The following is a 20,175-nucleotide window of genomic DNA, read 5'->3' as shown; positions in this document are numbered from 1 at the left end:
AATTTTACTAGTAACATTAAAAAAAATTAAACTGATTTTAGAGAAAATTAGTTTAATTCATGACAGGGAATAGTCGTGGTTATAGAGATCCACGTAGATCACTGTTAATAAGATCTTTGAGATTTGAGACGCCACCGTCATTAGTTCGCAGAGTATTTGAGAGATTCGGACAAATACGTGATGTATATTTACCAGTTGACTTTCATACAAAAAGACCACGAGGTTTTGGATTTGTTGAATATGTAGAAGAATCAGATGCCTTAGCTGCAATTCAACGTATGAATGGAGCAAATTTAGATGGTTCTCAAATCCATGTAACTTTTGCTCAAGAAGGAAGGAAGTCTCCAGAATCTATGAGACATAGAGATAATGAGAATTACTATACTAGAAGATCAATTGATTCAAGATATAATAGTTCTCATTATCGTTTTGATCCATATAGACGTCATTCATCTTATAGATCAAGAGATTTCCATTATTCTAGAAGATCTAAATCACCTTATATAAGAGATGATAGGAGATATAGTGATAGAAGATATGATTATAGAAGAATTGATGATAGGAGAAAATATAATGATAATTATCGAAGTGGGCATCATTATATAAGAAGAGAAGAAGAAAGAAGTGTAGAGACAGATTCTGATGTTTCTCATTGGAAATCAAGTAATAGAGAGAATACCGGTACAGAAATGAGAGATATATCTAGTGAAATTAACTATGATAATGTCAGAAGTTATTCACCTGTTAATAGAAGGTGTGTATCGGTCTCACATTCAGAAAGTCCAGCTAATTAGTCTGAATATCATCTACAATATAATATTTTTTTATTATTAATAATAAATTGTTATTGATGTTAGAATGTTTTAATTATTACAAGTAATTATATTTATTACTTGCACCTGTTTTGTCAGCTTTTTTCTTTTTATTAGTTTGGGAAAAAAAGAAAACTTTTTTATTTTTCTTCTTTTTAATTTATTTAACTTAATATACAATATGGTATATATACTATAAAAAAGTTTTAAGATTACTTCAATAAATTTATATATAGGGGCTTTAAAAAGTTACAAAGTTTTAGTAATTCGTTACTATGGGAAATATTCTTAGATGTCTATTAAATTAGTGTAATCAATAATTTATTGTCTTTTAATATTCCTATTTTTAAATATTATAGGTATTAAATATTTCCTTTGTGGTTCGCGCGCGTTGATAAATTTTGCGTGAAGAAATTGTTTTAAAATAGTTAAAATTATGCTTGAACAATATTTCTCAAGTTATGAAATTTATATTAGGGATATAATTGGTGATGGTAATTGTTTGTTTCGAGCTGTAAGTGATCAATTATATGGAAATAGTGAAAATCATGAAATTATTAGATCCTATTGCATGGATTATATTGAAATTAATAAAGACAAATTTTCTGATTTTATACATGAATATCCTAATATAGATAATTATATTAATAATAAACGATGTTTAGGAGTTTGGGGTGATAATATTGAACTTCAAGCACTTTGTGAATTATATAATATACCTATTCATATATTCCAAATAGTTGATGATATGAAATTAATTACAAATAAACAAAATTATATAAAAAATAATAAAGATACGAGATGTAATTCAATGAATTATATTATACAATCACGTAATTGTTTTTTACAAAGAATTGCAATAATGACATCTTCTAATACAAATGATAGAAAATCCTATGTTAAAGGATTATGGCCATTAAGATTACTCTATTATGGTGATACACATTATGATTCTTTATATTTTATTCCTGATGGTACCCCATTAGTATCTAATTATCATCCACGTATATCTTATGATCCTGGAATAATTGAAAAACATAAAATCCACGAAATAAGAATTAATAGAAAATATGAAAAATTAACTAATAATAATAAAAATGAATATACTAATTTTAATCAATCTCCAATAAAATCAAAAAAATTTAATCAATCATATTTAGATAATAAAATTATAAATAATGATTCTAATAAATTAATTTCAGATATATTATCAGATAACAAAAAAACTTTATCTAAGAATCTTGAAGATAATCTAGAAGATAAAACTTTGTATAAATACTATAATAATATAATAAATAATCAGAATAATAATAATGGATCATATTTATATAAAATTTCTACTATAGATACTAAAAAGAAAGATACAGAATTAACATGTATTAATAATAATAGGCGCCAGTATAATGAAGATAATTATAATAAAGAAGAAAAAGATAATTTAAAGTATTCTAATCCAAATAATATAGATAAGTATACTAATTTAAAACGGATTGTATATCAATCTTTTAATTTGGATATATATAATCCTCCGAAGACATTTGATAGGAATACTCTTGATGATTACAAACGTAATTCTAACTCCAATTCTAATTATTTAGCAATATCATGTCCTTTTCTAAAAAAAAAAATTGAATATAAGAAATTTGAAAGATAACTATAACATGAAATGGATAATAATATTAGAAGACCGGTTAATTTATTACCATTAAATTATTTACATCCACATAATATTGATTTCGATAAGAATTTGAATGAATTACTTGATAAGGAAATTAAAGATAATAATAAATTTAAAAGAATTAGTTATAAATATAATCTTGAAGTAAATTCATCAAGTATTCCTATAACAGTAATATCTAATATATTAAATAGTCCTGATAGATTACAATATGATTGGCTTTTTCCTGATATAGAGACAAATATTATTATAGACTGTGCTTTAAATAAAAAAACCCAAAATGATAATAAGAAAGATAATACAATATTTTTAATTAAGCATTTTGATCTTAATAATATAGAGTATTCTAAATTAGATTTGAATATTAATAATGAGACAGATGAAGATATATTTAATGAAGTAGGTGGTCTTAAGGATTGTGAATTTATTAAATGTAATGATTACATAAAAGATAATATATATAATGATGGTGATAATGATGATAATAATGACAATAATAATGATAATAATAATGAACGTGAAAGTTCTCTTGAAAGATATAATTTATCTCCTTTTGAAGATAATAATCAGAATAATGATAAAGATGATAAATTTGATATTGATTCAAATAAATATATTGAAAATAAATCATTATTAAAACAAGATGAATTAATTTATAAAGAAGAAAAATTAAGAGGAAGACAATCATCAAAAAAAAATGGTATATCAAGAGAATATTTTATTTTTGCTAGATCAGGTCCTATTAATAAAAATATTGATCAAAATATATATAAAGAAGAAAATAAATGTGATTATTATATAGAATGTTATCAAGATATAGATGGAGAGATATTTTATGAAACAAATGACGATGAAGAATTAATTCATAAAAGAAAGAAAAGACGTAATAATATAAGAAAGTCTAGTAAACGAGAATGGGATAAAATAAAGAAGATAATTGAAGAAAAGGAACATAGATAAATATTAAATATATTATTAAATAGAAATATAATAATAATTTATAGTTTTTTTTTTCTATACTTTTTTGGTTTCTTTTTGAAGATTTTCTAATTCTCTTAATGCTATTTGTAACAAATTAAGTAATATAATATTATGTTCTTCTTTTCGTTTTAATTCACATAATAAATAATTAATTTTTTCAGTATCTGTTATACAATTATATTTGTCCATATTATGTTTAATTTTATTAAATATTAAGTTATCAATAACTTCGGATATTTCAAAAGAATTCTCATCACCTTTATAATTTAAATTTGAATTTTTTTTTTCATTATAATTACTTGTAAGAGATGAATTAACTTTATCTATTAATAATTCAATATCTGATAATGCAATAGTATGTGTTTTACCACAAGATACTTGAACAATATTTTTATTTTGTAAAATAGGATGTAATGTAGGATCATTTGGTTTAGAATCTATAACACCATGACCTAAATTTCTAGTTACACCCCAAGCATATACATCACCAATATTACTTATTACAACTGTATGAGAATGACCACAAGATATATTAACTGCAATAATAGAATTTAATTTTTCTACAAGCTTTGGAGATAAAATATCTGGTTCAGGACCATTATAAATATGACCTAATCTACCACCTTGTCCCCAAGTATAAACTTTTCCTTTTGTAGTTATTACAGCAGAATGTTGATATCCAAGTGATACTTCCTTAATAGATTTATTAGTTAGTGATCCTTGTAAAAGTTTAGGGATATAAATATCTTCTTTTGAACCAAATCCAAGCTTTCCAAAGGCACCACCACCACAAAAATATACCTTTCCATTATTTAATAGAATTGCAGTATGATGACCACCACAAACAATATTCTTAACAGATAATCCTGCTAGAGATTCTATTAATTTTGGAGTATAGACATCATTAGTATCACCATGTCCTAATCTACCTTGCATCCCTAATCCCCAAGTATATGCTTTATTAAGATCAGTTAAACAAGCTGTATGAAAACTACCACAAGATACTTTTATTACTTTTTCATTTAATAATTTTTCAACTAGTTGAGGTGTGCAAATAATATTATTATTTAAATTGACATTTAAAGATCCAATACCTAATTTTCCACTTTTATTACATCCCCATGTATATAATCTACCATCTTCTAATATAGCAGCAGAATGCCTATCTGAACATGATACATTAATAACATTTTTTATTGAAGTCATTACTCTTGGAATAACTATATCTTTTAAGTCACCAAGTCCTAATTGTCCACATCCACCATATCCCCAAACAATTAATTCTCCAGAATGGGTAATTACTGCTGAATGATGACCTCCACAACATACTTCTTTAATACGATTAAATGAATATAAGCTCTCTATTAATTTAGGTTCAATATTAGATTCTTCATAAATTGCACCTAATTGGCCATATTCTGAAGATCCCCAAGCTACAACGCCAGATTTTACTGGTGCTTGCCCCATGTATATATAACAATGATATTAAGTCTAGTTATATGATATTAAGAAAATGTTTTTTAAGTCATAAAAGAATATCTTAATAATAATTATTTACCTAATTTATAAATTATATTCAAATTTATAATATTAAAGGTCTAATTTTAAATTTACATATAATCAATAAATCCTGTTTATAGAAGTTTTATTATTGTGCTAAATTTAAGCGCCAAATATTGCATTATCTATTTTTCATGTATAGCCAACCTAGTATATTAGAATGGACCGGTGACTTTTGTAGCGGTATGTGGGAGTATGCATCACCTTTAGTGGGGATAACTATTTGGAAGTACTAAAGAGAAAAAGGAAGAAAGAAAAAAAAAAGGGAAAATAAACAACGAATAGATCTACCTCTTTTCTTTTTAATAGCAGGTTATATTTAATAGAATATAGGAGATATGCTTGAGATATCTATAATAATAGTAAATGAGTGGAAATAAACTATTTAGCGGGGATATTCTACCAACATGGATTCTTTCAAAACTGAAAAATAATTTCAATAATAGTGGAATAGACTTAATTGAAATTAATAAACTCATATTTGAATATGCATTTGACTTTAATACCATTTTAGAAATATCTCGTGTAGATAAGAGTGGACTAATTTTTTATCGTAATTTCCAAAAAAACTTATTTAGATTAATTACTAAATTCGAAATATTGGGTAAACAAGAATGGATAAAAAATCCAAGTACATGGCTAATATGGCTATATATGGGAGGTAAAAGTGATAGTGATTCAACAAAAGAGAACAATTCAGTATTAATTCCACTAGAACCGACAATAACTATGGATATATTATTTAAAAAAAGAGATATATATCCAATATCATTACAAAAAAAACAATTAACTGATCCAATAGATAATACATTTTTTTTATCAATTGAGATGTCTGCAATTTCCATATCAAAAAGTAGTAGAGTAAATTCAAATTTTAAAAAAGATGAGTTTATTCATACTAACAATATCATGGATGATATCACCAAGAAAAATGAACAATTTGAATCTATATATGATATGCTCTTATATGATTCTATTATATATGCCTTTGAAATGGTATTTAATGATCCTTATAAAGGTTTATATGATGATGAAATTGAATATAAATTGATTGGTGGTGGTGATATAATTATTTATATAGATCCTAATATTATATACAATATTTTAAAGCATAGGAATTTTGAAGAAAAAATGTATAATTTTTTGGATTGAAAGATAAAGAATTGAAATTATCTTCTATTAGTGGTTGGAATGGATATTTTTTAAATGGAAAACTTGATAGATATTCAACAGGATTTTTACCCAAACTTGTACTAAAATCACATGAACTTTGGAATAGAAGTTATCGTATCCAATTTCCATTTTTATTATTATTACTTACTTCAACAATTTCACAGAGAAGGATAATACCAACCGAATTTACTACATTATATCAAGTAGTTATTTCATTACTTGATAAATATAATAAAGAATCTGTAAATTCAATTGATTTTATTAAATTGATAGAAACTGGTTTAAAATATAAAGCACCATGTATTATTTTTTTTCTTGATTCATCATTATTAAATTATGATTCTTTAGATGTTGTAATTAAACAACTTTCAGATTTTGGATGCAATAAATTAAATTATTACTTAGGAACAAATTTTATAGATGAACCATATTCTGAGACTATTGTTAATTTAAATTGGTTATCTGAAGAATATAATGGAACACCAATATTTAAAGAATCATATAATACTAAATTTAAACCACCTTGGAGAACTTCTATAGAATCTTTAATATCAATATTTCAAAAAAGGGAAACAGATATTCTATCTAATTATAAACAACCTTCTATTTATAATAATTTAGATGAATATTTTAATTCTGGAGTTAAAATAGGCAGACATAGAGCAAGAATTATTGAAGATTTTAATGAACTTAGTAATGAATCACAAAATGGATATATAACATTTAATGATAAGGAAATTGATAATGTTACTGATTTAACTTCATCATTAAAACTTACAGAAATAATAGATAATATTGAACTTGAAACTGAAATTGATAGTCCAAGTATAGTAGCTTCAGGATTTGTAATGGGAATTCCATGTTTACCAAAGAATGCTCCAATTACTTCTCTTGGTTCAATTTCAGAAAGTTATCCATTAGGTGAAATTAATACTCAACGTCTATCAATCCCTGTATCTGAATGTACAGAAATCTATACTATTGAAAGACAAAATCGATTTAGTTCTTGTAGAACACATAGTTCAATAGCAACAAGTTGGGGTACTCCAGTTCCTATTACAAGGACAATCCCACTAGATGATGTTTTAGGAAGAAGAAATGAACAAATTAGAAGTGAAGATAAAGAAACTTATGATCAATTGAATAATATAAACTTCTTCAATCCAAAAATTATATGCAATAATGAAAACAATGAAAACAATGAAAATAATGAAAATAATGAAAATAATGAAAATAATGAAGATAATGAAAATAATGAAGACAATGAATCTTATAATATAAATGCCTCATTATTAGCTCAGGCTACATTAAAATCATGGAAATATGTGCAATATGATATAGAAGATGAATTAGATGAATTAGAAGATGAAGCTCAATATTAACAAGTATTTATAAATTTATAAGAAAAAAAAAAAAAAAAAAAGTGAAAATGTCCGAAATATCTCAAAATCAGTATTATATATTAGTATTTTCTTAAAATTATTTAAATGCAATATTACGTTATATTTACTTATAACCAATTATTAGATAAATAAGTTTATTCCAAACTTTTTATTGATGACTTTCCACCACCACCTTGAATACCTCTTACAATATTTGGAGGAGCAAGCTTTGCAAAAATAGGACGTAATTTAGAAATGTTCTCAATAGTTTTTGTTAATGAGTTACATTGAGAAATCAATCTTGTATACTTTGCTTTAGCATCAATAAGAGATTTCTCTAATTGATTTATTCGTTCTTCTTTCCTTCTTAATCTTCTTTCATACAATTTTCCTTGTGATTTAAGTGTTAAATTTTGTTCAACAAGTTTTTGATATAATTGACTTAAATGTTCCATACTTGTATCTAATTGTGACATTTTTTGCAACATATCTTTTGTATCTTGATCATTTACATCAGCCCTCTTTATTAATTTCTGGTTTTCATCCAATTTATTTTCTAAATGAGCAATCTTAGCTATATTTTCATCAATTGCATTTAATAATATAGTTCTTTCTTTTTTCTCATCTTCATCTATACAATTTGTTAATAAGTGTTGACGTAATAAGCTAATCTCATCTTTTAAAGTTTGAGTTAAACTTGAATTATGTTCATTATTAGATGTTAAGTTTAAAATACAATTACTTTTCATATTAGATACATTATCCAAATCTGAATTAGATAATTTATTTGTTAAATCCTCATTATTAGAAGATATTGTTGTACATGCCTTTAATGAATCTATCTGTTGTTCAAGTTTTTGTCTCTGGATATGTGATTGTTCTAAATCATTTACAAGAGATTTATTTGTTAATTGTAATTGTTGTATCTTTTCATTTTGATCTTGTTGTTGATATTTTGATTGATTCAATTCATTTGTAATATCATTTAACTTCATATTCAAATTCTCTTTATCATCACTAATCTGCTTAATAATATCTGATATTTCACTCAATTTTTGCTGTAATTGACTAATCTCTTCACTCTTTTGTTTTAACTGTTGTCTTGCTTCATCCAGTTCATCTAATTCACTAGAAGAGTCAATCCCATCATCTTCACCTGTACTTCTTAATTTAAATTTATTTAAATCATCATCTTTATTAGAGGATTCAATATCTAAATTATTATCTATTTCTTTAGGATTTGGAATTTCTCCACCAAGTCGTTTTATTTCAGATTCAAGTAAAGTAATATATGTGTCTCTCTCAGATAATTTCTTCTGTGCTGCAGATAATAATATTTGTAATTGTTCAACAGAATATTGTTGATTAACCTTTGGTATATTCTTTACCATCTTTGCTCTTATTCCAAATCTTAATGTTCCAATTGTTTCTGCTTCATTAACTACACTAGGAGAACAAGTTACAATTAATGCAGTTAAAGAATTCCCACCTAATGAATTTTGTAAAATCCTTGTTAATTTAGAATCCCTATATGGAATATAATTTTTACTATTATCAGTTAAAGCATTTATTACATTTCCAAGACAACTTAATGATTTATTAATTGTTTTTGCTTCATCTAATGTAAGACCCTCTGCACCAGTCTTACTTATTTTTTCTGATCCTGCTAAATCTACTAAAAAAAGCCTACCAACTTTTACACTTGAATCAAAAACATTCTTTTGTTGTAATTGCAACATAAATATTAAATGAGATCTTGATGAATATGAATTCATATTAGTTGAAGCAACTGCTCTATGTTTATGACCTAAAGCCATTAATTCAAATACTTCTTCAGGAGATGTTACATAATATTCACTTAAATCTTTAACATATATACCATGTATTTTATCTTCATGTATCCTTAAATTATTTTTCGTACCACTAGTATCTAATAGATCACGTATACGCTCCATATATACTTCACAAATTGATACTTTCAATTGAAATTCAATATGTTCTTCTGCATTACTTATCATACCAAAAACATCATGTACCATCCTTGGAATTACTCCCATCTTTTCATTATCCCCTATAACACCTTCCATAGTAAATGTTTTACCACTTGATGTTTGACCATATGCTAAGACTGTTCCATTAATACCTTTAAATAATTGATCAACAATTGGTTTTGCAGCGGTTTTATATACATAACTTTGTGTAGTATCCATTGGAAATATATGATCTAAATAAAAAGTACGTTCCTTTGGATCATTCTCACCTTTTAAATCTGCTGAAGTTGTTGTTATTTCAATACATTGCTCTGATCTTACACTTACACATAAAATTCCATTGCCATTTGTTCTTTCTGCTTCGTTAGGAGGTCTTACACGGCAATATACATGAACACCTGTTTCATTCATTACCTCAGAATTTGTCCCATTATCATTATTATTATTACTATTATTAATATTTTCCGACATTCTTATTTATTATCTCCTCTATATATACATATACTATCTAGTTAATTATATGTATATATTTCAAAATATATATAATATATATAATATATAAATTAATAAATAGGCATGGAGATATCCTATAAAAGTCAATATAATGAAAATGAGTTTAACTCTTTTCTAAATATTTCTTTTTGTGAAAAATCCAAAACCCTCGTTCAACAATTTTCTTTTTCTACATTTAGAAATTAAAATTTTTTCCTTAATTCATACAACTTCCCCCCCCCCGTCCCACTTATTGCAACTTTTTCAAATATTACAATAAAATGTATTTACCCGCCCATTTACCATTTTATTCTAAGCATCTCTTAGAATAAAAATAATAATTACTAGAACTTTTTTTTTTCTCTTTTCTTAATTATCCTTTTTATTTTTTTTCTGTCTCCTTACCATTTATTTTATTCACTATTTAATATATTCTATAATAATAAGTTCTAAATAGTTTCATATATATTATTAACATTTATCTTATTTGTATTAAATAAATATTATTATTAAGTCTCAAATATTATATACTGTTACATATTGTAATATTTTATAAATTAATATTGCACTATATTGTTGTTAATTTGGAAATGATAATATAGTAATAAAAGAAAAGGAAAGAAAGTGGAAATATTAATTGCTATCATTCTAATAATTTACTAAATACCCAATTTATCTGCAACTATTAATAGATCCATTACAATTGATTCATCAATATGAAAAGCTGGAGATGGCATATTAATATTTGAATATTTATGCCTATATCCAAGATATTCAATAACTTTTTCCATTAATCTCGATTCAATATAATTAAATACAAATCTTTGTTTATCCTTAATCTTATCACGTATTTCTGGAATTATTATTGCAAGCTCACGCTTTATACGAAATACTTTATTGTCACAACTAATAGTAAAGCAGTAACTTTGTACTATTACTATTTATATTAGAGAAACAATATATCTTACCTTACAAGCTCTACTAAATCAAAAGATTCTGTTTCTTCTACTTCCTTCTTTATATCTATCATTTAACATATTTTATTTTATTCTTTTATTATGAGATTCAATTTGTTTGGCTAGCGCTAATTAAATTCTAACATATTTAACTAAAAAATAAGTAAGTTAAATATATTGTTAATAATAAGAATAAAATCTAATAATTTAAACTTAATATTAGCCGTTATTTATCTAAAGAATCTGTAATTTGACACTTTATTATTATTAGTTGAATTAAAGTATTTAAAAAGAATATTATAAGAAATATATCATTAATCACTTAAACAATTAGAATATTTAGAAATATAATCAAACTAAACTATTTTCTCTTTAATTATAAAGATAAAAAAAATAATGTAATGAAATTGATATATATTCCTTATATTTACCCTTTAATATTAATAGTTATATTCTAAGAATTAAAATAGGTGAATAGCGCGATTAGTCCTAGAAATAACTTAAAATATAAATTGAGTAATTTAAATAACTAAATATAAATGTTAGAATTAGATATTAGAAAATTTTTGGATGAATTATTTTCAATGTTACAAAATAAGAAGAATACTCGTTCAATACGACTTTCCATTAAAAGATGTAAGTATAATTATAATTATAAGATTTTATAATACTTGATATTATCTTTTTCTTCAATTTAATTTCTTAATATAATATTTTAGATTATCCTGAAATAAGTGGATGTAGAAGAAAGAGAAAGAATCAAGAAAATAAATTAGAATCATCTGATAAGTTATTATCAAAATCTTTTAGTTTGATTAGACTTTCAGATGGTAAGAGGAGAAAATCAAGAACAATAATTAAATCACAAAGTGAAATTGAAGAAATTATTAATAATATTGGTAATTGTATAAGTAAATCAGATTACTTACGTAATAATAAATCTAAATCATAAATATGAATAAATTTTAGCAATAAGGCTAGAATATGTATTTTTAATATTTCAGAATTTTAAATATTTTTTTTTCTATGAATTATATATTTGATTAACTATAAATGTGCATTATATAATTATTTATAAATAATTAAAATTTATCCAGTTGAATCAATATCTAAATGAGATGCAATAATAGCTTCAAAATGATCTCTTGCATAATCAATATTATATAATGTTGCTGATGGTGTAGTATCTAAAAATAAGAATTATATATTATTCATATTCATATTAGGAAAAAAAAAAAATATTTAATATTATATTATTAAATTTACTTACCAATTCCTTTAATTACAACAAGAATATAAGAATTTTGAGTAAATCTTTCAATATAACTTGAAAATTTAGGAGTATGTAAAGAAAGACCTATAAAACTTGTTTGAGATTTTGCACAAGTTAATTTAAATTGTTTACATATATTAGATATCCTTTCAAATCTTGTTTTATCTTCTATTGAAAGTGATGAATTACTTGCATGTGATATAACAAGAAATGTTGATTTTTCAAAAATAACTAATTCTTGAGCATTACATACATTAGCTAATATTTGTAGATTTTTTTCAAGAAGTTCAACATTTGGTATAAGTGCATATACAATCTCACTCCATGCAGCAAATAGAGTTTCATCCCAAATAGTTGTTGGAAATATTCTATAAGATAATTGGTTTGAAAATTTACTTATTTCATTTTCATAATACTGTAAAACAGTTTCCCTTTCATATATAGATAAAATATCCATTTTATGTATTAAACAAAATAACCTTGCTTCAGGTGATAAAGCTTTTAAATTATTAATTGTATTTCTAAAATAAAGGAAATCTTGTTCTAAATCTTTCATTATTTGTTTAGATGATGATTGATTAATTTTTCTAACTTCTAGTACATAAATCATTACTTCTGTACTTCTAAATATATGTTCTCTTTGACTTTCAAAATAGTTTTCCATAAAAATATCCTATAAATTATAAATTATATTTTTACAATATATAATTAATAATATTTTTTTTTTTTCTTTTTTATTGACTTACTTGTCCACCACAATCCCATAAGCTTAAAACGAGATTTCCAAAAAATCTTAAATGAGAATGTTCAATATTATTTGTAGCTGTAAGTCTACTAGTATCTCTTGGTAAATAATTTGCAAAAATGATACTTCTCATAGATGTTTTACCAGCACCAGCTCTACCCATTAATAAGACTTTCCTCCTATCAGAAGTCATCTATTTTGTTTTTTTTATACAAAGAAGAATAGAATAGATTTTAGTTTAATAATAAAAAATTCAGCTATAATCAAATTTATATATTGTATGAATTTTCTTCTTACCCTATTTATCTTAATATTAACTAGAAGTATTATTAAGAATATTAGGGTTTATATAATGGCGCAACCCTAAACCTTAAAGAAAAAAAGACTTAAATATCCTAATTAATAAATAATAAATTCTTCTTAATTATTAATTAAACTTAAATATTTAGGAATGTATTAATAATGGAAACTAAAACTAAAGATGAATATATAAAACTTGATGTATATAATACAACAGAATCTATAGATATTATCAATTTAATTAAAAATTATAATTTTTGTGATTCTTCAGATTCAGAACTTGGTGATTTAATAAATATAATTCTAGATAATTTGGCAAATGGAAATTTTCAATTATCTAATATTTTAAATGTTTTAAAAGAAAAGATAAGTATAAGAGATGATGGAACTTTATGTATATTTAGACAAAAAAATCCAAATTTTATTGATTTTTCAATTAACAGTAAATCTTTTGATTCTAAATATTCTTTAAAAAAAGAACTTAGAAGGATATGTCAAGATTATAATATTAATTCCGAAATAAATTGTAAAGATGATATAAATTTATTAAAGTATATTTTAAAATTTCATCCAAAATATGATAAATATAAATATTTAGAACAAATATTAATAATTAAACATCCTATTAAAGAATATAATAATATAAGGACATTTGCAATTAAGAATAGATCAAATGATGATAATAATATAATTATTCCTTTTAGTTATGTAACTTGTGTTAATAATATGGAATCTAAGTGGGAACAAGCTGGTAAGAAAATTATTAAAGTTATATCAACAATTATTACTATCTATCCAAGAGAAATTAATCAATACATAAATTTAATTCAATCTTTATTTCCCCCTACAACAAGATTCTCAGTTGATTCTTTTATTATTTATATTAAGATTGCATTATATAGTATAAAATTAATTCCATGTGTATCATCAATGATTATAAAATATATTTTAAATCGTCTTGTTATAATAGATTCCGAAATTCATGTTAATAATCCAAATATATGGACTGAAGAGAGATTTGAAAAATGGAGACAAGAAGAACTACAAAATATTGTAATAAAAATAAAGAAAGGTGATTATAATAATATTAGTGATACTCAAAAATATATTAAAGATATAGGGGCACAAAAAATAAAATTTATAGATTTAATAACAGAAGAAGATATAGATAAAACAGCACAAATTTTAGATAATATATTATTAATTTTATATGAATATATTTTTGATATTTGTACTAAAGGAATTGAGAATAAAATGATTAAAGATAATGATAAAGATAAAGAAATATCTAAAGAAATAAATTTAAAAAGTGATAATATTATAAAGATAGAAAAATTAGAAATTTCAAAATATACAAGTATTTTATCAAGTAGTGATATTGAATCATCTGCTCCAGAAGATAATTTAACTAATGCTTCAGATAAATATACAATATATTGGGATAATGCAGCTAATTTAATTGAAATTTTATTAGATGCATTTGATACATATATAATAACTGTTAATAAATGTCAATTTATTCAACTTATTCCAATTTATGCTATTAGTTTTCATGAAATATGGTGTGAAAATTTTATGCAAAAATTATTTAAAAGATTATTTAAACCACACGAAATATTAATAATTAGAAAAATTGCAATTGATTATATTATCTCATGTATTTATGGAATAAAAACTGTTAATAATATGAAATTTATAATACCAACTATTAAATATCTATTACAATTTTTATATGAATTTATAGCTCATTGGAATTTAAGTAAAAATAAAGATGATAATAAAAGAAATGATATGAAGTTAAATAATTCAATAGATATACATCAATCAACAAATTTATATAGTTTATTTTGCTATGTTACTGAACGTTTATGTTGGTTATTTTATTTATTATATCCTATATTAATAAAATGTATTGATAATGATGATATTGAAAATATTAAAATTTATATTGATCTTCTTTTTAATGATCGTAAAGGTTTTATTACATTTATTATATATGGTGATTTAAATCCTATAGATAATATTAATATTTTTATTTTGAATATATTTTTGGATTCATGTTGTAGAATTGTATTATATATTTATAAAAAAGATCCAACTTTTTCATTTAAAGAATATATATTAGCATTAAAATTGTGGAAGAAATTAAAATCATTAATTATAGATAATAATCAATTAAATAAGTTGTCATTTAATCCAAATAAATTAAATTGTTTAGAACAATTTTATAATAATATGCCAGTTAGAAAAATGTTATTATGGCATAGTAAAAGATATACTAAAGAATTATATTCAGAATATATTGTTAATGAGTTAAATTATATGGATGATGTAATAAATATAGATAATCTTGATTTTCTTGTTAATATATATGAAAATTACATAGAATCAGAAAATATAGGTAATATTAAAGATAATGAAGATAATAGTTGTTTTGAAAAAGTAAATCAAATTAATGATAAAAATAAAAATATAATTACAGAATTTATTACATCTCCTTATGGTAAAATGGAACCAGCTATTTTACCAAATCAATCATTATGGGAATATGCTTGGGGTGATGAAGTTTTACAAAATGATATATTATCACATCATGATTATTCTGAATATTCGAAATATTCAAGTAATAATAAATATAATAAGAAACACAAAAATTTTACTAGTGGATTATCATTGTTAAATATATTAACTTCTTCTATAGCATATAAGAGAAGTTTAGTACAAGTAAATAATAATAAACATAATTTAGATAACTCTAAAAGGAGAAAAAAAAGTTTATTAAGTAAACCTATTTTGGATTAGTTATAAATATATTAATATTATGAAATACTAAAATAATATAAAAGTTATTATTTCAATAATTATAATTTGTTAAGTATATCAGATTATTTGTAAATTTAAGGAACATCAATTTATTTAATTTAATCACAATATTCTTAATTATTTGTTTATAATAAGATCTACTTTTTTTTTATTTTTACTAAATTCTGTATTATTTGTCTCTATAATATAAAGATTCACTTTTTTAATTTCTATACCTATCAAATAAAACTTAAAGAATAATTTACCTTTTCTATTAGCGGCTTTATTAATAATATATTGAGAAATTTAATATTTGAATTCTTAATTAAAATTATGGATATTCTACCAGAATTTCTCGAAGATTTTACAAATAATGAATATTGGGAACAATTTTTTCTTAAATTAGATAAAAATAAAAAGATAAATTTTGAATGGTATGGAGACTATAATTTGATTAAATCTAAATTATTTGAAAGCTTAAAATATTCCCATGATTCAAATAAATCTATAAATATTCTACATATTGGATGTGGCAATTCAAATATTCCATTAGAATTATATAATATTGGTTATCATAATATAGTTAATATTGACTTTTCACAAAATGTTATTAAAAAAATGAAAAAACTTTGTAAAGAGTATTATAAAATGAAATGGATTTGTTTAGACGTAGGAAATGATTTAGAAGATTTTGCTAATAAAGAAGAAAATAAAGGTATATATGATATAATTATTGATAAAGGTTTTTTAGATGCTTTTCTTTCAACTAATATATTACAAGATACATACAAAAAACGTGGAACTGAATATTTTAAAATATGTTCTAAATTATTAAATAATAATGGTAAATATATTTTAATAACATTATGTCAAGAATATATTTCTAATGTTATTATTAGAAGTTTTTACAAAGAAAAAGTATATTTAAATATTTATCCATTATTTAATATTGAAGATTCCAAATTTCTACCTTATTATATTGAAATAAATAAAATTGAAGATTCTAAAAATGATATAGTAATGTGTTTTTTAAATGATGATAGTTCATATATAAAGTCTTCAAATTTTAATATATGGTTATTACCAAAACATATAAAAGAGATTTCAGCTTTATTTTGGAGTAAAAAACATATAAAATATTATAAACCAGGTCAAATGATTGTATATTATTTAAATGGAAATGAAAAAAGTAAAGATAATGATTCTTATAAAATAGTAATTTATGATAATGAAGTAGAAAGAATAGAATATCAATTAACAGCAGCATTAATTGTTCCTTTTGGGGAAGAATTAGATTGGTTATATAATACTAAAAAAGGATATCAAGAATTAGCAGAACAAATAAAAACTAAACGTTTAATTGTTATATCTAGTCATATTTCTAATAACATTATTTCAAATCTAGAAATTACTAATAAAATTTCTTCATATTTATCTCCATTAGCTTTAGAAGGTTCTGGAAAATTTCCTATACTTTCTATAGGAGATAATGGACATATTAAACGTAAATGTATAGCATATATAGAATCAGACTATTGTAATGGGATACAAATATATGAAATATTATCTAAAAAAAGAAATTGTAGACAAATGGTATTTACATCTAATCCTCGTTTAATACAATCAGAAGTAACTATATTGAATTCAAATAATGGTAATATTAAATTTAATTATTTAAGTAAATTATCTGATTATTATATTGGTGTAATTTTAGCATCTAGTTTATCATTAATAAATATTAATAGATATAAAACTAGAACTCCTGAGATAATTATATTAGGATTAGGTGGTGGGATTTTAGCATCTGTATTTGGGCAATTATATACTAGAGATCAATTAAATATAACAGCAATTGAAATAGATCCTAATGTAGTCGATGCTGCCATTAATTATTTTGGTTTATCTAAAAATAGGATAAATATTATTATTGAAGATGCATTTAAATATATAGAAGATATTTCTAAAATGAAACCTAATAGTACTGATATTATAGTTATTGATATCAATTCTAACAATATTGGGGATCCATTAATGTGTCCTGCAAAACATTTTATTGAACCATATTTTATAGAATTAATGAAATTATCTATTACTGAAGCTGGATGTATTATTTATAATATTTCTTGTCGTGATAAGGAAAGAAAATATCAAATTTATCAGGAAATTATTTCAAATATTAATAAAAATATTATAAATAATTTGAATATGGAAAATAAATATATTGATTCTAGTTATAAATTAAATAATATAAATGAAGATAATGAATATTTCATTCAAGTAATACCTACAACAGAAGATGATGTTAATGAAGTATGGGTAATTCAAAAAAAGTCTATATTTGAGTCATTAGAGAAAAAACATGAATATATAGATAATTTTATAAAAGATAATAATTTAACTAATTCTGAAGAAAGAATTAAATGGGCTAATAAGTGGAAATAATTTATCTAATATATTTTATACATTAACATATTGACTTATAAAACTAAATCACTTATTTTAATTTTGATTTTTATTAATAAAAATTACCTTTATCTTTATATTATATAATCAAAATTTATAATATATGAAATGAAATAATCAGAAATTGATTAAAAATAAAAATAAAAAATAGCTACTTTTTTTATTTCTATTTAAATATCCTATTATATATATATAATTTGTTCTTAATTTAATAATATAAAATCTTTAAATTGAATTTACTTTATATTATTAATATTTAATCAAAGGATTTATTAAATTATGAAATATTAAAGTACATCTGATTTTTATATTCAACAATCTAAATATTTCAACTTAATAAATTACTAAACCAATATACTATTGTATTTAGTGAATATTTTATTATAGACAAACTTAAATATTAAATCTGTCTTTATTTCTTAGTTAAATCTTGTTTTTCTTTCATCATGTAAAATTTTCATATAAAATTAAACTCTAAGATTTACTATTGTAAAATATTTAAATTTACTAAATATATAAATACTAGATAATTACATATATAGATCTTCTAAAAATACTTTATATTTACTATAATAAAGATCGTTATTTTCTTTTTTTTTGTAAAAATTAGTATTATTATATATTTACAGTATCTTAGAAGAACATCTCATTATTAATAAATCATAATTCATTATTGATGACCTAATATGAATGACTAAATTTTTAGTTCCTAATCATTTATAAGGATTAATAACAAATAATTATTTAACCTATATTATAATTCGTTGTAAAAAAAGACTTATAACTTAAATAATTCAAATATATTATGTAGATATTTTTTTTTCCTTTATGAATATAATTTATGATTGTAAATATAAAATTAAGAGTATTTTATTATAATAATTATTTTAATTAATAATATTATATTCTTTAATTATAACTATTATATATTTTTTTTAAGATTATTTTTAAAGGATAATCTCCTATATCTCTATTCTTTCAAATTCTGAAATACTTATCAATTAAATAGTCAGATGAGAAATTTTAGAATATGCAAATAAAAGTGATAATATACTACACTATATAAAGATTTTTTTTTTTTTTATAAAGATTAACTATTATAATTTTTGTATAAATATAATCTTCTCTTTTGTAATGCATGATCTAAAATAATTCATTAAATATTAATAAAATATTAATTATTGTTCTAATCTTAATAAGTCCAACTCTAGAGAAAATTAATTTTTTATAACATAATATAAATCATTATTATTAATATATATTAATAAAGTAAATATTAAGTATTTCAAATTTAATTTTCTTTAGTGGACGTTTCAGTATCAGTATCAGTGATATCCTTTATCTTTTCTTGGAAAAAAATTTGAATATGATATATCAATTGCTTATTATCCCAAAATGTCATGAGTTTATTATTTTTACGTTCAATCTCATAATTTGGAATTTTTATTGCAATAACATTATAGGGTTCAGCTGCAATTAATAAATATTGGTATTTTGTATCTGGAAGCTCCTTTTTTTGTTCCCAACAAGACATTATCCTAAAATAGGGTTTATATTTTTCTTTAAT

General features: G+C 22.3%; 11 protein-coding genes across 11 annotated transcripts, besides 49 other annotated features; 6 read left to right on the top strand and 5 right to left on the bottom strand.

Annotated features, from left to right (window-relative positions):
- Positions 1 to 59: 59 nt before the first annotated feature.
- On the top strand, positions 60 to 794 carry CMU_007090 (RNA recognition motif. family protein; the record flags this gene model as incomplete). Its single annotated transcript, XM_002140533.1, has 1 exon — positions 60 to 794. One exon carries the CDS (start codon positions 60 to 62, stop codon positions 792 to 794), a length of 735 nt encoding a protein of 244 aa, XP_002140569.1.
- Positions 795 to 810: 16 nt separating this feature from the next.
- Positions 811 to 843: a sequence feature (AT_rich).
- Positions 844 to 948: 105 nt separating this feature from the next.
- Positions 949 to 1,047: a sequence feature (AT_rich).
- A 201-nt stretch (positions 1,048 to 1,248) lies between these two features.
- Positions 1,249 to 3,450, top strand: CMU_007080 (OTU-like cysteine protease family protein; the record flags this gene model as incomplete). The annotated part of the gene is made up of 2 exons (XM_002140532.1): positions 1,249 to 2,419; positions 2,636 to 3,450. The coding sequence occupies 2 exons, from the start codon at positions 1,249 to 1,251 to the stop codon at positions 3,448 to 3,450; spliced, it is 1,986 nt and encodes a 661-aa protein (XP_002140568.1).
- Positions 1,440 to 1,467: a sequence feature (AT_rich).
- Positions 1,564 to 1,605: a sequence feature (AT_rich).
- Positions 1,869 to 2,011: a sequence feature (AT_rich).
- Positions 2,093 to 2,234: a microsatellite.
- Positions 2,582 to 2,628: a sequence feature (AT_rich).
- Positions 2,951 to 3,003: a microsatellite.
- Positions 3,447 to 3,504: a sequence feature (AT_rich).
- On the bottom strand, positions 3,505 to 4,938 carry CMU_007070 (regulator of chromosome condensation family protein; the record flags this gene model as incomplete). Its single annotated transcript, XM_002140531.1, has 1 exon — positions 3,505 to 4,938. The coding sequence occupies one exon, from the start codon at positions 4,936 to 4,938 to the stop codon at positions 3,505 to 3,507; it is 1,434 nt and encodes a 477-aa protein (XP_002140567.1).
- Positions 3,609 to 3,629: a sequence feature (AT_rich).
- Positions 3,659 to 3,687: a sequence feature (AT_rich).
- Positions 3,730 to 3,769: a sequence feature (AT_rich).
- Positions 4,524 to 4,545: a sequence feature (AT_rich).
- A 73-nt stretch (positions 4,939 to 5,011) lies between the features above and the next one.
- Positions 5,012 to 5,066: a sequence feature (AT_rich).
- Positions 5,067 to 5,265: 199 nt separating this feature from the next.
- Positions 5,266 to 5,302: a repeat region.
- Positions 5,303 to 5,397: 95 nt separating this feature from the next.
- CMU_007060 (uncharacterized protein) lies at positions 5,398 to 7,586 on the top strand (the record flags this gene model as incomplete). Its single annotated transcript, XM_002140530.1, has 2 exons — positions 5,398 to 6,164; positions 6,215 to 7,586. 2 exons carry the CDS (start codon positions 5,398 to 5,400, stop codon positions 7,584 to 7,586), a joined length of 2,139 nt encoding a protein of 712 aa, XP_002140566.1.
- A 4-nt stretch (positions 7,587 to 7,590) lies between these two features.
- Positions 7,591 to 7,627: a sequence feature (AT_rich).
- A 30-nt stretch (positions 7,628 to 7,657) lies between these two features.
- Positions 7,658 to 7,693: a sequence feature (AT_rich).
- Positions 7,694 to 7,741: 48 nt separating this feature from the next.
- Positions 7,742 to 10,048, bottom strand: CMU_007050 (kinesin motor domain-containing protein; the record flags this gene model as incomplete). Its single annotated transcript, XM_002140529.1, has 1 exon — positions 7,742 to 10,048. One exon carries the CDS (start codon positions 10,046 to 10,048, stop codon positions 7,742 to 7,744), a length of 2,307 nt encoding a protein of 768 aa, XP_002140565.1.
- Positions 8,752 to 8,772: a sequence feature (AT_rich).
- Positions 10,007 to 10,039: a microsatellite.
- Positions 10,049 to 10,067: 19 nt separating the features above from the next.
- Positions 10,068 to 10,150: a microsatellite.
- A 270-nt stretch (positions 10,151 to 10,420) lies between these two features.
- Positions 10,421 to 10,487: a sequence feature (A-rich).
- A 3-nt stretch (positions 10,488 to 10,490) lies between these two features.
- Positions 10,491 to 10,634: a sequence feature (AT_rich).
- A 94-nt stretch (positions 10,635 to 10,728) lies between these two features.
- CMU_007040 (Skp1 family protein) lies at positions 10,729 to 11,099 on the bottom strand (the record flags this gene model as incomplete). The annotated part of the gene is made up of 2 exons (XM_002140528.1): positions 10,729 to 10,975; positions 11,038 to 11,099. 2 exons carry the CDS (start codon positions 11,097 to 11,099, stop codon positions 10,729 to 10,731), a joined length of 309 nt encoding a protein of 102 aa, XP_002140564.1.
- A 55-nt stretch (positions 11,100 to 11,154) lies between these two features.
- Positions 11,155 to 11,247: a sequence feature (AT_rich).
- A 35-nt stretch (positions 11,248 to 11,282) lies between these two features.
- Positions 11,283 to 11,423: a sequence feature (AT_rich).
- Positions 11,424 to 11,564: 141 nt separating this feature from the next.
- CMU_007030 (uncharacterized protein) lies at positions 11,565 to 11,977 on the top strand (the record flags this gene model as incomplete). Its single annotated transcript, XM_002140527.1, has 2 exons — positions 11,565 to 11,661; positions 11,745 to 11,977. The coding sequence occupies 2 exons, from the start codon at positions 11,565 to 11,567 to the stop codon at positions 11,975 to 11,977; spliced, it is 330 nt and encodes a 109-aa protein (XP_002140563.1).
- Positions 11,667 to 11,743: a sequence feature (AT_rich).
- A 35-nt stretch (positions 11,978 to 12,012) lies between the features above and the next one.
- Positions 12,013 to 12,118: a sequence feature (AT_rich).
- Positions 12,115 to 13,236, bottom strand: CMU_007020 (GTP-binding protein Rag A, putative; the record flags this gene model as incomplete). The annotated part of the gene is made up of 3 exons (XM_002140526.1): positions 12,115 to 12,212; positions 12,296 to 12,971; positions 13,045 to 13,236. 3 exons carry the CDS (start codon positions 13,234 to 13,236, stop codon positions 12,115 to 12,117), a joined length of 966 nt encoding a protein of 321 aa, XP_002140562.1.
- Positions 12,214 to 12,290: a sequence feature (AT_rich).
- Positions 12,973 to 13,037: a sequence feature (AT_rich).
- Positions 13,237 to 13,439: 203 nt separating the features above from the next.
- Positions 13,440 to 13,491: a sequence feature (AT_rich).
- Positions 13,492 to 13,505: 14 nt separating this feature from the next.
- CMU_007010 (uncharacterized protein) lies at positions 13,506 to 16,145 on the top strand (the record flags this gene model as incomplete). Its single annotated transcript, XM_002140525.1, has 1 exon — positions 13,506 to 16,145. One exon carries the CDS (start codon positions 13,506 to 13,508, stop codon positions 16,143 to 16,145), a length of 2,640 nt encoding a protein of 879 aa, XP_002140561.1.
- Positions 13,570 to 13,602: a sequence feature (AT_rich).
- Positions 13,879 to 13,961: a sequence feature (AT_rich).
- Positions 14,277 to 14,297: a sequence feature (AT_rich).
- Positions 14,524 to 14,567: a sequence feature (AT_rich).
- Positions 15,219 to 15,293: a sequence feature (AT_rich).
- Positions 15,361 to 15,394: a sequence feature (AT_rich).
- Positions 15,793 to 15,822: a sequence feature (AT_rich).
- Positions 16,146 to 16,213: a sequence feature (AT_rich).
- A 39-nt stretch (positions 16,214 to 16,252) lies between these two features.
- Positions 16,253 to 16,323: a sequence feature (AT_rich).
- A 104-nt stretch (positions 16,324 to 16,427) lies between these two features.
- Positions 16,428 to 16,480: a sequence feature (AT_rich).
- Positions 16,479 to 18,587, top strand: CMU_007000 (uncharacterized protein; the record flags this gene model as incomplete). Its single annotated transcript, XM_002140524.1, has 1 exon — positions 16,479 to 18,587. One exon carries the CDS (start codon positions 16,479 to 16,481, stop codon positions 18,585 to 18,587), a length of 2,109 nt encoding a protein of 702 aa, XP_002140560.1.
- Positions 16,951 to 17,007: a sequence feature (AT_rich).
- Positions 17,801 to 17,832: a sequence feature (AT_rich).
- Positions 18,307 to 18,398: a sequence feature (AT_rich).
- Positions 18,508 to 18,543: a sequence feature (AT_rich).
- A 52-nt stretch (positions 18,588 to 18,639) lies between the features above and the next one.
- Positions 18,640 to 18,900: a sequence feature (AT_rich).
- Positions 18,901 to 19,098: 198 nt separating this feature from the next.
- Positions 19,099 to 19,234: a sequence feature (AT_rich).
- Positions 19,235 to 19,393: 159 nt separating this feature from the next.
- Positions 19,394 to 19,560: a sequence feature (AT_rich).
- A 107-nt stretch (positions 19,561 to 19,667) lies between these two features.
- Positions 19,668 to 19,729: a sequence feature (AT_rich).
- A 23-nt stretch (positions 19,730 to 19,752) lies between these two features.
- Positions 19,753 to 19,791: a sequence feature (AT_rich).
- A 30-nt stretch (positions 19,792 to 19,821) lies between these two features.
- Positions 19,822 to 19,907: a sequence feature (AT_rich).
- Positions 19,900 to 20,142, bottom strand: CMU_006990 (uncharacterized protein; the record flags this gene model as incomplete). The annotated part of the gene is made up of 1 exon (XM_002140523.1): positions 19,900 to 20,142. The coding sequence occupies one exon, from the start codon at positions 20,140 to 20,142 to the stop codon at positions 19,900 to 19,902; it is 243 nt and encodes an 80-aa protein (XP_002140559.1).
- Between the last annotated feature and the right edge of the window lie 33 nt (positions 20,143 to 20,175).

The sequence above is a fragment of the Cryptosporidium muris genome, genomic scaffold, assembly GCF_000006515.1.
Source record: "Cryptosporidium muris RN66 scf_1106632373431 genomic scaffold, whole genome shotgun sequence".
Classification (NCBI taxonomy): domain Eukaryota; phylum Apicomplexa; class Conoidasida; order Eucoccidiorida; family Cryptosporidiidae; genus Cryptosporidium; species Cryptosporidium muris.
The sequence above is the reverse complement of the archived record's forward strand: the minus strand, read 5'-3'. Positions and strand labels throughout refer to the sequence as shown.